Source organism: Aotus nancymaae, unplaced genomic scaffold, assembly GCF_030222135.1.
Source record: "Aotus nancymaae isolate 86718 unplaced genomic scaffold, 86718_ANA_hifiasm-v0.15.2.pri h1tg000062l, whole genome shotgun sequence".
In the NCBI taxonomy this organism is placed as follows: Eukaryota; Metazoa; Chordata; class Mammalia; order Primates; family Aotidae; genus Aotus; species Aotus nancymaae.
The window spans coordinates 45,281,252-45,298,234 of NW_026988476.1; the positions used below are offsets into that span (position 1 = coordinate 45,281,252).

The 16,983-nt window shown below is 39.4% G+C and overlaps 2 protein-coding genes across 2 annotated transcripts in view; one reads left to right on the forward strand and one right to left on the reverse strand.

The window, feature by feature from the left end:
* Positions 1 to 16,983, reverse strand: part of RFX7 (regulatory factor X7) — a 165,896-nt gene that overhangs the window by 17,419 nt on the left and 131,494 nt on the right. The gene's annotated exons all lie outside the window — the stretch shown is intronic.
* LOC135270409 (cytochrome c-like) lies at positions 11,473 to 12,208 on the forward strand. The gene has a single exon (XM_064365752.1). The coding sequence runs from the start codon at positions 11,473 to 11,475 to the stop codon at positions 11,788 to 11,790; it is 318 nt and encodes a 105-aa protein (XP_064221822.1). The 3' UTR covers positions 11,791 to 12,208.

Below are 16,983 nucleotides of genomic sequence, written 5' to 3' on the forward strand. Positions count from 1 at the left end.
AAATGATACAGGGCTCAATAAGAAAAGAAAACTTCAGACCAATATCCATGATGAACATAGATGCAAAAATTTTCAGTAAAATACTGGCAAACCCATTGCAACAGCCTATCAAAAAGCTTATCCATCACAATCAAGTAGGCTTCATCCTGGGAATGCAAGGCTGGTTCAACATACGCAAGTCTATAAACGTAATTCACCACATAAACAGAACCAAAGACAAAAGCCACATGATTATCTCGATAGATGTAGAGAAGGCCTTTGACAAAATTCAACAGCCCTTTATGCTAAAAACTCTCAATAATCTAGGTATTCATGGAACGTATCTCAAAATAATAAAAGCTATTTATGACAAAACCACAGCCAGCATCATACTGAATGGGCAAAAACTGGACACATTCCCTTTGAAATCTGGCACAAGACAAGGATGCCGTCTCTCACCACTCCTATTCAATACACTATTGGAAGTTCTAGCCAGAGCAATCAGGCAAAAGAAATCAGGCAAAAAGAAATAAAGTTATTCAGTTAGGAAAAGAAGACATCAAATTGTCTCTATTTGCAGATGACATGATTGTATATTTAGAAGACTCCATTGTCTCAGCCCAAAATCTCCTCAAACTGATAAGCAACTTCAGCAAAGTCTCAGGATACAAAATCAATGTGCAAAAATCTCAAGCATTCCTATACACCAGTATCAGACTTAAAGAGAGCCAAATCAAGAACGAACTGCCATTCACAACTGCTACAAAGAGAATAAAACACCTAGGAATACAACTAACAAGGAACGTAAAGGACCTCTTCAAGGAGAACTACAAACCATTGCTCAACGAAATAAGAGAGGACACAAACAGATGGATAAACATTCCATGCTCATGGTTAGGAAGAATCAATATCGTGAAAATGGCCATACTGCCCAAAGTAATTTAGAGATTCAATGCTATCCTTATCAAGCTACCAATGACCTTCTTCAGAGAGCTGGAGAAAACCACCTTAAACTTCATATGGAACCAAAAGAGAGCCCACATAGCCAAGTCAATTCTAAGGAAAAAGAACAAAGCTGGAGGCATCACACTACCTGACTTCAAACTATACCATAATCAAAACAGCATGGTACTGGTACCAAAATAGAGATATAGACCCATGGAACAGAATGGAGGCCTTGGAGGCAACACAACACATCTACAACCATCTGATCTTTGACAAACCTGACAAAAACAAGCAATGGGGAAAGTATTTCCTGTTTAATAAATGGTGTTGGGAAAACTGGCCAGCCACATACAGAAAGCAGAAACTGGACCCCTTCCTGACACCTTATACTAAAATTAACTCCAGGTGGATTAAAGACTTAAACAAAAGACCTACCACCATAAAAACCCTAGAAGAAAACCTATGCAAAACCATTCAGGACATAGGCATAGGCAAGGACTTCATGACTAAGACACCAAAAGCATTGGCAACAAAAGCCAAAATAGACAAATGGGACCTATTTGAACTCCAGAGCTTCTGCACAGCAAAAGAAACAATCATTAGAATGAATTAGCAACCAAGAGAAAAGGAAAAATTTTTTGCAATCTACCCATCTGACAAAGGGCTAATATCCAGAATCTACAAAGAACTAAAACAGATTTACAAGAAAAAAGCCCATTCAAAAGTGGGCGAAGGATATGAACAGACGCTATACCAAAGAAGACATATATGAGGCCAACAAACATATGAAAAAATGCTCATCATCACTGGTCATTAGAGAAATGCAAATCAAAAATTGAGCTATCATCTCACACCAGTTAGAATGGTGATCATTAAAAAAATCTGGAGACAACAGATGCTGGACAGGATGTGGAGAAATAGAAACACTTTTACAATGTTGGTGGGAGTGTAAATTAGTTCAACCATTGTGGAAGACAGTGTGGTGATTCCTCAAGGACCTAGAAATAGAAATTGCATTTGACCCAGCAATCCCATTACTGGGTATATATCCAAAGGATTATAAATCATTCTACTTTTTTTTTTGTGTGTGTGTGTTAATTAATGTTAACATTATTAATTAATTAACTTATTACAATAAAAAGTTCTACTTTATATCTAAAAGTTTTTGGTTTATAGTTTATTTTGCCCCATCCATCTGCTAGCTACTCTGTTTTTTAAATAATTTATTTTCCCATTATTATACTTTTCATTTGTTTGTATTTTTCATTCTGAAGTATGTCTTTCGTACATAGTTGGATTTTTAAAGGAATGTATTGAATGATCAATTGATACATAGTAATTGTGCATGTATATGGGGTATATGTGATATTTTGATACATGCATAAAATGCATAATTATCAAGGCAGGTTACGTAGGATATCCATCACCTCACATTTGTTAGGAGCATTTCGAATCTCTTCTTGCTATTGTGAAATATACATTATTGTTAACTATAGTCACCCTAGTGTGCTATCGAATATTAGAACTTACTATTCTATCTAAACGTATGTTTGTGCCCATTCACCAAAGTTTCTTTACCTCTCACCCTTCCCATATTCTGGTAACTATCATTCTATTCTTTTTTTTTTTTTTTTAATGAGTGGGACAGAAGAGCCAAAGGAAGAATAATAAGGAAGGAAGGAAAACTAAAAGAGAGAAATAACACAGAATAAGGGGGATAAAGGGTGGGTGGGTGAGAAAGACAGAGAGAGGAGGGAGAAACAGCAACAGAGAGAAACACAGTGAGACTTTTTTTTTTTGAAAGAAAGAAAGAAAGAAAGAGAAAGAGAAAGGGGGAGAGAGAACAGGAGTCTTGCTCTATTGCCCAGGCTGGAATGCAATCTAAAAATAGGTATTAAAAACCTCTTTTATGCCAATTATTGTGCTTAACAGCAGAGACAGGAAGGAATAAGGGAAGAAAATAACAAACAAACAGCTAACCAATATTTCATTTAAGTCTGTGAAATGCTATGCAAATGCTGAAGAGTGATTTACTTCCAATTATGTGGTCACTTTCAAAATAGGTGTAATATGATACTGAGAAAAATGTATGTTCTGTGGATCTGGGGTGAAGAATTCTATAAATATTCACTGAGTTTACTTGTTCCAGTTCTGAGTTCTAATCATAGATGTCCCTGTTAATTTTCTATGTCATTGATCCATCGAATATTAACAATGTGGTGTCAAAGTCTCCTGCTATTATTGTGCGGGAGTCCAAGTCTCTTTATAAGTCTGGAGAGGATGTGGAGAAATAGGAACACTTTTACACTGTTGGTGGGAGTGTAAATTAGTTCAACCACTGTGGAAAACAGCGTGGCGATTCCTCAAGGATCTAGAAATAGAAATTCCATTTGACCCAGCAATCCCATTACTGGGCATATATCCAAAGGATTATAAATCATTCTACTATAAGGACACATGCACACGAATGTTCATTGCAGCACAGTTTACAATAGCAAAGACCTGGAACCAACCCAAATGCCCATCGATGATAGACTGGACAGGAAAAATGTGGCACATATACACCATGGAATATTATGCAGCCATTAAAAATGAGGAGTTCGCGTCCTTTGTAGGGACATGGATGAACCTGGAAACCATCATTCTCAGCAAACTGACACAAGAACACAAAACCAAACACCACATGTTCTCACTCATAGGAGGGTGTTGAACAAGGAGAACACATGGACACAGGGAGGGGAGCACTATACACGGGGGTCTGTTGCGGGGGAGTGGGGGAGACAGCGGGAGGGGGAGTTGGGGAGGGATAGCATGGGGAGAAATGCCAGATATGGGTGAGGGGGAGGGAGGCAGCAAATCACACTGCCATGAATGCACCTATGCAACAACTTTGCATGTTTTTCACATGTACCCCAAAACCTAAAATGCAATAAAAAAAAAAAAAAAAAAGAACTTGTCTTATGTATCTGGGTGCTCCTATATTGGGTGCATATATATTTATGATCTTTGACTGCTGTTGTTGCATTGATCCTTTTACCATTATGTAATGTCCTTCTTTGTTTCTTTTAGTCTTTATTACTATTAAAGTCTATTTTGTTAGAGATGAAAGTTTCAACTCCTGTTTTTTTTTTTGTTCTCCATTTGATTGGTGAGTCTTCCTCCAAACATTTATTTTGAATCTTTGTGTGTCCTTGCTTATGAGATGGATCTGGATACAGCGTATCGATAGGTTTTGACTTTTTATTCCATTTGCCTGTCTGTGTCTTTGATTGGGGCATTTAATCCATTTAAATTTAGGATTAATACTGCTATTTGTGAGTTTAATATTGTCACTTAAGGCTATCTGGCTATTTTGCCCATTAGTTGATATAGATTCTTCATTATGGAGATACTCTTTACCTTTTGGTAAGTTTTTGGGATGACTGATACTGGTTGTTCCTTTCTGTGTGTCATGCTTCTTTCAGAAGCTCTTGTAAAGCAGGCCTGGTGGTGATGAAATCTCTGAGTGCTTGCCTGTTCGTGAAAAATTTTATTTTTCCTTCATTTATGAAGCTTAGCTTGGCTGGATATGAGATTCTGGGTTGAAAATTCTTTTCTTTGAATATTGACCCCCACTCTGTTCTAGTTTGTAGGGTTTCTGCTAAGAGATCTGCTGTGAGCTGATAGGCTTCCCTTTATGGGTAACCTGACCTTTCTCTCTAGCTGCCCTTAGAAGTTTTTCCTTTATTTCAACCCTGGTGAATCTAATGATTATGTGTCTTGGGGTTGCTCTACTTGAGGAATATCTTTGTGGTGTTCTCTGGATTACCTGGAGTTGAGTATTGTCCTGCCCTACTAGGTTAGGAAAGTTTTCCTGAATAATATCCTGAAGAATATTTTCCAGCTTGGATTCATTCTCTTCATGACATTCAGGTACACCTATCAAATGTAAATTAGGTCTTTTCACATAGTCCCGTATTTCTTGGAGACTTTGCTCATTCCTTTTTACTCTTTCTTCTCTAATTTTGTCTTCTCGTTTCATTTCATTAAGTTGGTCTTCGACCTCTGATATCCTTTCTTCTGCTTGATCAATTCGACTGTTAAAACCTGTGCATACTTCGTGGAGTTCTCGTATTCTTCAGTTCCATTAATTGACTTATATTCCTCTCTAAATTGTCTATTCTGGTTAGGATTTTGTCAAACCTTTTTTCAAGGTTCTTAGTTTCTTTACATTGGGCTAGAACATGTTCTTTTAACTCACAGAAGTTTCTTATTATCCACCTTCTGAAGCCTAATTCTGTTATTGGAATGCACTCGTTCTCCATCAGGCCTTGTTTCCCTGATGATAAGGAACTGTGATCCCCTGTAGAGGGAGAGGCATTCTGATTTTGGGTATTCTCAGCCTTTTCATGCTGGTTTCTTCCCGTCATTGTAAATTTATCCACTTGTCATCTTTGTAATTACGGACTTTCAAATTAGGTCTCTGAGTGGATGTCCAACTTATTGATTCCCAGCGCCGGAATCTGAGCAACCCACTGCACCGGCTAAAACAGTGGCATTAAGATTCATGGTGCTTTTCTGCCTGGGAATCTCCGGTCTGGCTTCCCTCCTGAGTCCCTTCTTCAATGAGCTGAATGGGCAACTCTGCCTTCCTGGAGCTCCAAACATCAACCAGAAGGGGACCCAGACCCGTTTACTCTGCACCAAGAACTGCTGCACCAAGGTGCCGGCAACACTGCTGCACTGGCTACAAGAGTCGCGCTGGCGACCCGTGGAGCTCCTCCACTGGGAATCTCCTGGTCCGTGAGCAAGAAAAATTCGTCTGAAAGCATGGCGTCCTTTCGCTCTCTGTGCTTTCACTGGGAGCTACAATCCTGAGCTGCTAGTAATCGGCCATCTTGGATCTCTCTCCTAAATCATTCTATTATAAGGACACATGCACACGAATGTTCACTGCAGCACTGTTTACAATAGCAAAGACTTGGAACCAACCCAAATGACCATCGATGACAGACCAGATAGGAAAAATGTGGCATATATACAACATGGAATACTATGCAGCCATCAAAAACGATGAGTTCATGTCCTTTGTAGGGACATGGATGAACCTGGAAACCATCATTCTCAGCAAACTGACACAAGAACAGAAAATCAAACACCGCATGTTCTCACTCATAGGTGGGTGTCGAACAAGGAGAACACATGGACACAGGGAGGGGAGCATCACACACTGAGGTCTGGGGGGGGTGTGGAAACAGGGGAGGGACACCAGGGGCTGGGGAGTTGGGGAGGGATAACATGGGGAGAAATGCCAGATACAGGTGATGGAGAGGAAGGCAGCAAACCACATTACCACGTATGTACCTATGCAACAATCCTGCATGTTCTTCACATGTACCCCAAAACTTAAAGTGCAATACAATATATATATAAAAAAAAACTGGGATATCTCCACTGACCCCACAGAAATACAACTACTATCAGAGAATACTGTAAACACCTCTATGCAAATAAACTAGAAAATCTAGAAGAAATGGATAAATTCCTGGACACATACACCCTTTCAAGACGAAACCAGGAAGAAGTCGAATCTTTGAATAGACCAATTAACGGGTTCTGAAATTAAGGCAATGATAAATAGCCTACCAAACAAAAAAAGCCCAGGACCAGAAGGATTTACAGCCAAATTATACCAGAGGAGCTGGTACCATTCCTTCTGAAACCATTCCAAATAAGTGAAAAGGAAGCACTCCTCCCTAACTCATTTTATGAAGCCAGCATCATCCTGATATCAAAAACTGGCAGAGACACAACAAAGAAACTTCAGACCAATATCCCTGATGAACATCAATGCCAAAATCCTCAATAAAATACTGGTAAACTGAATCCAGCAGCACATCAAAAATCTTATCTGCCATGATCAAGTCAGCTTCATCCCTGGGAAGCAAGGCTGGTTCAACATACACAAATCAATAAATGTAATTCTTCACAAAAACAGAACCAATGAATAAAAACACATGAGTATCTCAATAGATGCAGAAAAGGCTTTTGATAAAATTCAACATCCCTTTAGGTTAGAAACTCTCAATAAACTAGGTATTAAGGAACGTATCTTAATAATAAGAGCTACTTATGACCAACACAGCCAATGTCATACTGAATGGGAAGCATTCCCTTTGAAAACTGGTACAAGGCAAGTATTGTCCTCTCTCACCACTCCAATTCAAACAGTACTGGCAGTTCTGGCCTGGGCAATCAGGCAAGAGAAAGAAATAAAGGATATTTAATTAGGAAGAGAGAAAGTCTAATTGTTTGTTTGCAGATGACATGATCCTATATTTAGAAAACCCCATTGTCTCGGCCCAAAATCTCTTTAAGCTGATAAGCCACTTCAGCAAAGTCTCAGGATACAAAATCAATGTGCAAAAATCACAAGCATTCCTATACACCAACAACAGACAAGCAGACAGCCAAATCATGAATGAACTCCCATTTACAATTACTATACAGAATAAAATACCTAGGAATACAGCTAACAAGGAAAGTGAAGGACTTCTTCAAGAACTACAGACCACTGTTCAAGGAAAAACAGAGGACACAGACAAATGGAAAGACATTCCATCCTCATGGATAGGAAGAATCAATATCATCAAAATGGCCATACTGCCTAAAATAATTTACAGGTTCACTGCTATTCCCATCAAACTACCACTGACTTTCTTCACAGAATTAGAAAAAACTACTTTATATTTCATATGGAACCAAAAAAGACCCCATATAGCCAAGACAATCCTAAGCAAAAAGAACAAAGCCAGAGGCATCAGTCTATCTGACTTCAAACTGTACTACAAGGCTACAGTCACTAAAACAGCATGGTACTGGTAGCAAAACAGACAGACCAATGGAACTGAATAGTGACCTCAGAAATAAGACTACACATCTGCAACCATCTGATCTTTGACAAACCTTACAAAAACAAGCAATGGGTAGAGATTTCCCAATTTAAGAAATGGTGCTAGGAAAACTGGCTAGCCATATGCAGAAAACTTAAACTGGACCCCTTCCTTATACTTTATACACAAATTAACTTGAGCTGGATTAAAGACTCCAATTTAAAACCCAAAACCATAAAATCCTAGAAGAAAATCCAGGGAATACCATTTAGGACATAGGCATGGGCACAAATTTTATGAAGAAATCACCACAAGCAATTCAAAGAAAAGCTAAAATTGACAAATGGGATCTAATTAAACTAAAAAGCTTCTGCACAGTAAAAGAAACTATCATCAGAGTGAACAGATAACCTACAGACCGGGAGAAAATATTTGCAATCTACCTATTGGACAAAGGTCTAAATTCAGAATTTACATGGAACTTAAAATTGTAAGATAAAAAGATCCAGAGCCAAGATGGCCAGTTAGGAGGAGCTCAGGATTCCAGGTCCGAGTGAAAGCACAGAGGGTGAGTGGACGCCACATTTCCAGACGGATTTTTACTGCCCACAGACCAGGAGATTCACAGGCGGAGGAGCCCCACGGGTTGCCAGCATGGCTGTTTTGGCTGGCGCGGCTGTTTGGCCTGCACCCTGGTGCAGGGGTTCCCAGTGCAGAGTAAACTAGATTGTGTCCCCTCTTAGCCAGCAAGGGAAGCTGAAATGGGGAGCCAGGCCAGGAGATTCCTGGGCAAAAAAGCGCCACAATCTCAGAGCCGCAGTTTCAGCCAGTGCAGTGGGTCGCTGCACGGGAAATCACAGAGATTCCGGCGCCTATTCAACAGACAACCAGGTCACCTGGTAGAGAGCCGACCGTTCAACTAAAAAACAAAAGGCTCTGAGGCAGGGAGCCAGGTGACCAGGCCCGGTTGGTCCCACCCCCAAAAAAACAAAAACAAAAACAAAAAAACAGCAATTGGAAACACTCTGGGTTGAGACTTTCACGGCAAGCACAACTGAACCCGGGATGGTCCAGCTCTGTGGAGGAGGGGCGTCTGCCATTACGGAGGCAGGCTGCAGTTCCAGAGGCAACCTGCCATCGCCAAGGCAACCCGCCATTACAGAGAGAGTCCGTCACTACAGAGGCGGGCCAACATAGTGGAAGCAGTTCTAACTACACCCATATAAACAGGACTGCAGGGAAGTTCACACAGCAGCTGGGCGGAGCCCACAGCAGCTCAGCAAAGCCTCTGCAGGCTGAGAGTGACTAGGCTCCCTCCTTGTGGGCAGGGAAAATGACAGCAGCACAGCAGAAACTCATAAAGCCCTAACTCCCTAGGACAGAACACCTGGGGAAAAAAAAGGGGGGTTATGAATTCTGCTGCTGCAGATTTAAACTTACCAAAATCAGAAAGTCAACAACTACAAGTCAACAGGTGGATAAATCCACAAAGATGGGAAGAAACCAGCGCAAAAAGGATGAAAACACCCGAAACCAGAACACCTCTCCTCCTACAAGGGATCACAACTCCTCACCAGCAAGGGAACAAGACTGGATGGAGAATGAGTGCGATGAAATGACAGAAGCAGCCTTCAGAAAGTGGATAATAAGAAACTTCCATGAGCTAAAAGAACATGTTCTAACCCAATGCAAAGAAACTAAGAGCCTTGAAAAAAGACTTGATGAAATGCTAACGAGAATGGACAACTTAGAGAGGAATATGAGTTAATTGATGGAGCTGAAAAACACAACACGAGAACTTCGCGAAGCATGCACAAGTTTCAACAGCCGAATTGACCAAGCAGAAGAAAGGATATCAGAGGTCGAGGATCAACTCAATGAAATAAAACGAGAAGGCAAGATTAGAGAAAACAGGGTAAAAAGGAATGAAAAAGGCAACAAGAAATATGGAACTATGTGAAAAGACCTAATGTATGTTTGATAGGTGTACCTGAATGTGACGAAGAGAATGCATCCAAGCTGGAAAACACTCTTCAGGATGTTATCCAGGAAAACTTCCCCAACCCAGCAAGGCAGGCCAATATTCAAGTCCAGGAAATACAGAGAACACCACAAAGATATTCCTCTAGAAGAGCAACCCCAAGGCGCATAATCGTCAGATTCACCAGGGTTGAAATGAAGGAGAAAATACTAACGGCAGCCAGAGAGAAAGGTCGGGTTACCCACAAAGGGAAGCCCATCAGAATCACAGCAGATCTCTCAACACAAACCCTACAAGCCAGAAGAGAGTGGGGGCTGATACTCAACATCCTTAAAGAAAACTTTCAAATCAGAATTTCATATCCAGCCAAACTAAGCTTCATAAGTGAAGGAAAAATAAAATCCTTTGCGAACAAGCAAGTACTCAGAGATTTCATCACCACCAGACTGGCTTTACAAGAGCTCCTGAAAGAGGCACTACACATGGAAAAGAACAACCAGTACCAGCTACTCCAAAAACACACGAAATGGTAAAGGGCATAAACACAATGAAGAATCTGCATCAACCAACGGGCAAAACAGCCGGCTAGCATCAAAATGGCAGGATCAAATTCACACATAACAATATTAACCCTAAACATAAATGGACTAAATGCCCCAATCAAAAGACACAGACTGGAAAATTGGATAAAAAGCCAAAACCCATCAGTGTGCTGTATCCAGGAAACCCATCTCACATGCAAGGATACACAAAGGCTCAAAATAAAGGGATGGAGGAAGATTTACCAAGCAAATGGAGAGCAAAAAAAAAAGCAGGAGTTGCAATTCTCATCTCTGATAAAATAGACTTTAAAGCAACAAAGATCAAAAGAGACAAAGAGGGACATTACATAATGGTAAAAGGATCAATGCAACAAGAAGAGCTAACGATCCTAAATATATATGCACCTAATACAGGAGCACCCAGATACATAAGGCAAGTTCTTAATGACTTACAAAGAGACTTAGACTCCCACACAATAATAGTGGGAGACTTCAACACACCATTGTCAATATTAGACAGATCAACCAGACAGAAAATTAACAAGGATATCCAGGACTTGCACTCAAACCTGGAACAAGCAAACCTAATAGACATTTACAGAACTCTCCATCCCAAATCCACCGAATATACATTCTTCTCAGCACCACATCATACCTACTCTAAAATTGACCACATAATTGGAAGTAAATCACTCCTCAGCAAATGCAAAAGAACGGAAACCATAACAAACAGTCTCTCAGACCACAGTGCAATCAAGTTAGAACTCAGAATTCAGAAACCAACCCAGAACCACACAGCTTCATGGAAACTGAACAACTTTCTCCTGAATGTTGACTGGATAAACAATGAAATGAAGGCAGAAATAAAGATGTTCTTCGAAATCAACAAGAATGAAGACACCACATACCAGAATCTCTGGGACACATTTAAAGCAGTCTGTAGAGGAAAATATATAGCAATACGTGCCCACGTGAGAAGCAAGGAGAGATCTAAAATTGACACCCTATTGTCAAAATTGAAAGAGCTAGAGGAGCAAGATCAAAAAAAACTCAAAACCTAGCAGAAGACAAGAAATAACTAAGATCAAGAGAGTGGGACATCCGGCTTCTGAGCGGTAACCTTTGTTGCGCTAACGATGAAAAAGAATTAAATATGGGTGATGTTGAGAAAGGCAAGAGGATTTTTATTCAGAAGTGTTTCCAATGTCACACCGTGGAAAAGGGAGGCAAGCACAAGACTGGGCCTAATCTCCATGGTCTCTTTGGGCGGAAGACAGGTCAGGCCTCTGGATTCACTTACACTGAAGCCAATAAGAACAAAGGCATCATCTGGGGAGAGGATACACTGATGGAATATTTGGAGAATCCCAAGAAGTATATCCGTGGAACAAAAATGATCTTTGTCGGCATTAAGAAGAAGGGAGAAAGGGAAGACTTAATAGCTTATCTCAAAAAAGCTACTAATGAGTAATAATTGGCCACTGCCTTATTTATTATGAAACAAATGTCTCATGACTTTTTTATGTGTACCATACTTTAATAGATCTCATACATCAGAATTTACATCATGAATGACTGACAGAATATTTTGTTGGGCAGTCCTGATTTAAAACTAAGACTGGCTTGTGGTTAAATGAATATGTTCAGTTTTTGGATTTTAATAATAATTCCAATTTAGTAAATTCTATCACTGTTTACCCCTTCTAAAGATATGATTAGACTTCGTTAGTAACGTTAAACTTTTCGCAAAGATGGTGAGTGCCATCTTCAAACTTACTGGAGATTGGTTTTATATTTAGATTTATATAACTGGTTATGTGAATATATTTAAATATGGGGGAAATTCCTTCACTGTCTCAGAACCAAGAAAGATTCACCTGTGTTTTGTGTTCATTTGCCTCTTAAAGGCAAGGGTTGAAGATAAATAGGTAGCAATGGCTATATTTTTGGCCTTAACTATGCCAATCTAATTAGAATTCCCTGTATTTAAAATGGTTCCTTTTACTTACTGAAAGGCATTTTGTGTGGTTTATGTGTAATATCAAAAATTATTTAACACTTCACACATTTTATAGATGATCTATAAGGTCACGTGCTTTCAAAATAGTAGCCAATTAAACTTCACTCTTGCATTCTTTACAATCTAAGTCAAACTGAGTTATAATTTAGGATTGTCTTTAAACAGCCATTCAGAAACAAAACTGTACAACTGCTGTGTATTTGTGATTGGGAATGGTGCTTTTGCCAACTTAAAAGGATTAAAGTAGAGGAGATATGCACAAATTTAAAAATGATGTGTGATCATAAGACTTAAGATAATTAAAAAGAAAACCACAGATCATGAAAAAAAAAAAAAAAAGAAATAACTAAGATCAGAGCAGAATTGAAGGAGATAGAGACACAAAAAACCCTTCAAAAAATCAATAAATCCAGGAGCTGGTTTTTTGAAAAGATCAACAAAATAGACAGACCACTAGCCAGATTAATAAAAAAGAAAAGAGAGAATAACCAAATAGATGCAATAAAAAATGATAAAGGGGATATCACCACAGATTCCACAGAAATTCAAACCGTCATCAGAGGTTATTACAAACAACTCTATGCACATAAACTAGAAAACCTGGAAGAAATGGATAAATTCCTGGACACTCGCCTCCTCCCCAGCCTAAACCAGGAAGAAGTCAAAACCCTGAACAGACCAACAATAAGGTCTGAGGTTGAGGCAGCAATTAAGAGCCTACCACCCAAAAAAAGCCCAGGTCCAGATGGGTTCACAGCCGAATCCTACCAGACATACAAAGAGGAACTGGTACCATTCCTTCTGAAACTATTCCAAATAATCCAACAAGAGAGAATCCTTCCCAAATCATTTTATGAGACCAATATCATCCTGATACCAAAACCCGGCAGAGACTCAACAAGAAAAGAAAACTACAGGCCAATATCCATGATGAACATAGATGCAAAAATCTTCAATAAAATACTAGCAGACGATTACAACAGCACATCAAAAAGTTTATCCACCATGATTAAGTAGGATTCATCCTGGGGATGCAAGGCTGGTTCAACATACGCAAGTGTATAAATGTAATTCACCACATAAACAGAACCAAAGACAAAAACCACATGATTATCTCAATTGATGCAGAGAAGGCCTTTGACAAAATTCAACAGCCCTTTATGCTAAAAACCCTCAATAAACTAGGTATCGATGGAACGTATCTCAAAATAATAAAAGCTATTTACGACAAACCAAAAGCCAATATCATACAGAATGGGCAAAAACTGGAAGCATTCCCTTTGAAATCTGGCACTAGACAAGGATGCCCTCTCTCACCACTCCTATTCAATATAGTATTGGAAGTTCTAGCCAGAGCAATCAGGCAAGAAAAAGAAATAAAGGGTATTCAATTAGGAAATGAGGAAGTCAAATTGTCTCTATTTGCAGATGACATGATTGTATATCTAGAAGACTCCATCATCTCAGCCCAAAATCTCCTGAAACTGATAAGCAACTTCAGCAAAGTCTCAGGATACAAAATCTATGTGCAAAAATCACAAGCATTCCTATACACCAATAACAGACTTAAAGAGAGCCAAATCAAGAATGAACTGCCATTCACAACTGCTACAAAGAGAATAAAATACCTAGGAATACAACTAACAAGGAACGTAAAGGACCGCTTCAAGGAGAACTACAAACCATTGCTCAACGAAATAAGAGAGGACACAAACAGATGGAGAAACATTCCACGTTCATGGTTAGGAAGAATCAATATCGTGAAAATGGCCATACTGTCCAAAGTAATTTACAGATGCAACGCTATCCCCATGAAGCTACCAATGACCTTCTTCACAGAACTGGAAAAAACCACCTTAAACTTCATATGGAACCAAAAGAGAGCCCGCATAGCCAAGTCAATTCTAAGGAAAAAGAACAAAGCTGGAGGCATCACACTACCAGACATCAAACTATACTACAAGGCTACAGTAATCAAAGCAGCATGGTACTGGTACCAAAAGAGAGATATAGACCAATGGAACAGAACAGAGGCATTGGAGGCAACACAGCATATCTACAACCACCCGATCTTTGACAAACCTGATAAAAACAAGCAATGGGGAAAGGATTCCCTGTTTAATAAGTGGTGTTGGAAAAACTGGCTAGCCATATGCTGAAAGCAGAAACTGGACCCCTTCCTGACACCTTACACTAAAATTAACTCCAGATGGATTAAAGACTTAAACATAAGACCTACCACCATAAAAACCCTAGAAGAAAACCTAGGCAAAACCATTCAGGACATAGGCGTAGGCAAGGACTTCATGACCAAAACACCAAAAGCATTGGCAACAAAAGCCAAAATAGACAAATGGGACCTAGTCAAACTCCACAGCTTCTGCATGGCGAAAGAAACAGTCATTAGAGTGAATCGGCAACCAACAGAATGGGAAAAAATTTTTGCAGCCTACCCATCTGACACAAGGCAGATATCCAGAATTTACAACAAACTGAAACAGATTTACAAGAAAAAAACAAACAAGCCCATTCAAAAATGGGTGAAGGAGATGAACAGATACTTTACAAAAGAAGACATATATAAGGCCAAGAAGCATATGAAAAAATGCTCATCATCACTGGTCATTAGAGAAAGGCAAATCAAAACTACATTGAGATACCATCTCACGCCAGTTAGAATGGCAATCATTAAAAAATCTGGAGACAACAGATGCTGGAGAGGATGTGGAGAAATAGGAACACTTTTACACTGTTGGTGGGAGTGTAAATTAGTTCAACCATTGTGGAAGACAGTGTGGTGATTCCTCAAGGATCTAGAAACAGAAATTCCATTTGACCCAGCAATCCCATTACTGGGTATATATCCAAAGGATTATAAATCGTTCTACTATAAGGACACATGCACACGAATGTTCATTGCAGCACAGTTTACAATAGCAAAGACCTGGAACCAACCCAAATGCCCATTGATGATAGACTGGACAGGAAAAATGTGGCACATATACACCACGGAATATTATGCAGCCATCAAAAACAATGAGTTTGTGTCCTTTGTAGGGACATGGATGAACCTGGAAACCATCATTCTCAGCAAACTGACACAAGAACACAAAATCAACCATCGCATGTTCTCACTCATAGACGGGTGTTGAACAATGGGAACACGTGGACACAGGGAGGGGAGCACTATACACTGGGGTCTGTTCGGGGGGAGTAGGGGGGACAGCGGAGGGTGGGGAGTTGGGGAGAGATAGCATGGGGAGAAATGCCACATATAGGTGAAGGGGAGGAAGGCAACAAATCACACTGCCACGTATGCACCTATGCAACAATCTTGCATGTTTTTCACATGTACCCCAAAACCTAAAATGCAATTAAAAAAAAAGATAAAAGCAACCCCATCAAAAAGTGGGCAAAGGACATGAACAGCTACTTCTCAAAAGAAAACATTTATGCAACCAACAAACATAAGATAGAAGCTGAACATCACTGCTCATTAGAGAAATGGACATCAAAAATGCAAAACACAATAAGGATACCATCTCATGCCAATCAGAATGGCAATTATTAAAAAGTCAGGAAACAAAAGATGTTGGCGAGGATGTGGAGAAAGAGGAACACTTTTACACGGGAATGTAAATTAGTTCAACCATTGTGGAAGACAGTGTGGAGCTTCTTTAAGGATTTAGAACCAGAAATATCTTTTGACCCAGAAATTCCATTACTGGGTATATACCCAAAGGAATAGAAATCATTCTATTATAAAGATACATGTTTACTGCAGCACTACTCACGACAGCAAAGACATGGAACCAACCCAAATGCCCATCAACGATAGACTGAGCAAAGAAAATATGGTACATATGCACCGTGGAATACTACACAGCCATTAAAAGGAATGAGATAATGTCTTTTGCAGGGGACATGGATGATGCTGGAAGCCATCATCCTCAGCAAACTAATGCAGGATCAGAAAACCAAACACTGCATGTTTTCATAAGTGGAAGCTCAACAATATGAACACATAGACATGGGGAGGAAAATAACACATACCATGACCTGTTGGGGAGCAGCAATGGGAGGGAAAAGCATTAGGACTAATAGCTAACGCATGCAGGGCTTAATACCTAGGTGACGGGTTGATGGGTGCAGCAAACATGGCACATGTTTACCTATGTAACAAACCTGCATCCCAGAACTTAAAGTAAAATAAAATAGCATACTCAATGCTTATATTATAACCAAAATTACATCAGTAAAATTTTTTCTAATATTATAAAAATAATTTATTAAGAATGATCAATTTTCTATTAAAGGGCCTCTTAAGACTTACCTAGACCCATAATGTTATTTTAGTGAGTCTTAGTATTCATGTACTATAAATGACAATAAAGGATATGGGAATTTTGGGAGGTCCCAAAGACATGGTAGAGTTACACTGCCTTAAAAGTATTAATCAAACCAAACATTCGGTAGATAATCTGAAAGACAAATGAGATAAAAGTAATATGGTCAAATATCTTATTAGCCTGAGACTTACAAAGCAGAAAAACTGCTGACATTCTCTTTTATTTTTAAGGAGTAATTAGATCTTAATACTCTGGATAGAAAACTCTTTGAAAGTGGCTGACCCTAACCATAAAG

What these genes read in the sequence shown, in the direction of transcription:
- LOC135270409 (XM_064365752.1), top strand. Translation starts at nt 11,473, where the DNA reads ATGGGTGATGTTGAGAAAGGCAAGAGGATTTTTATTCAGAAGTGTTTC.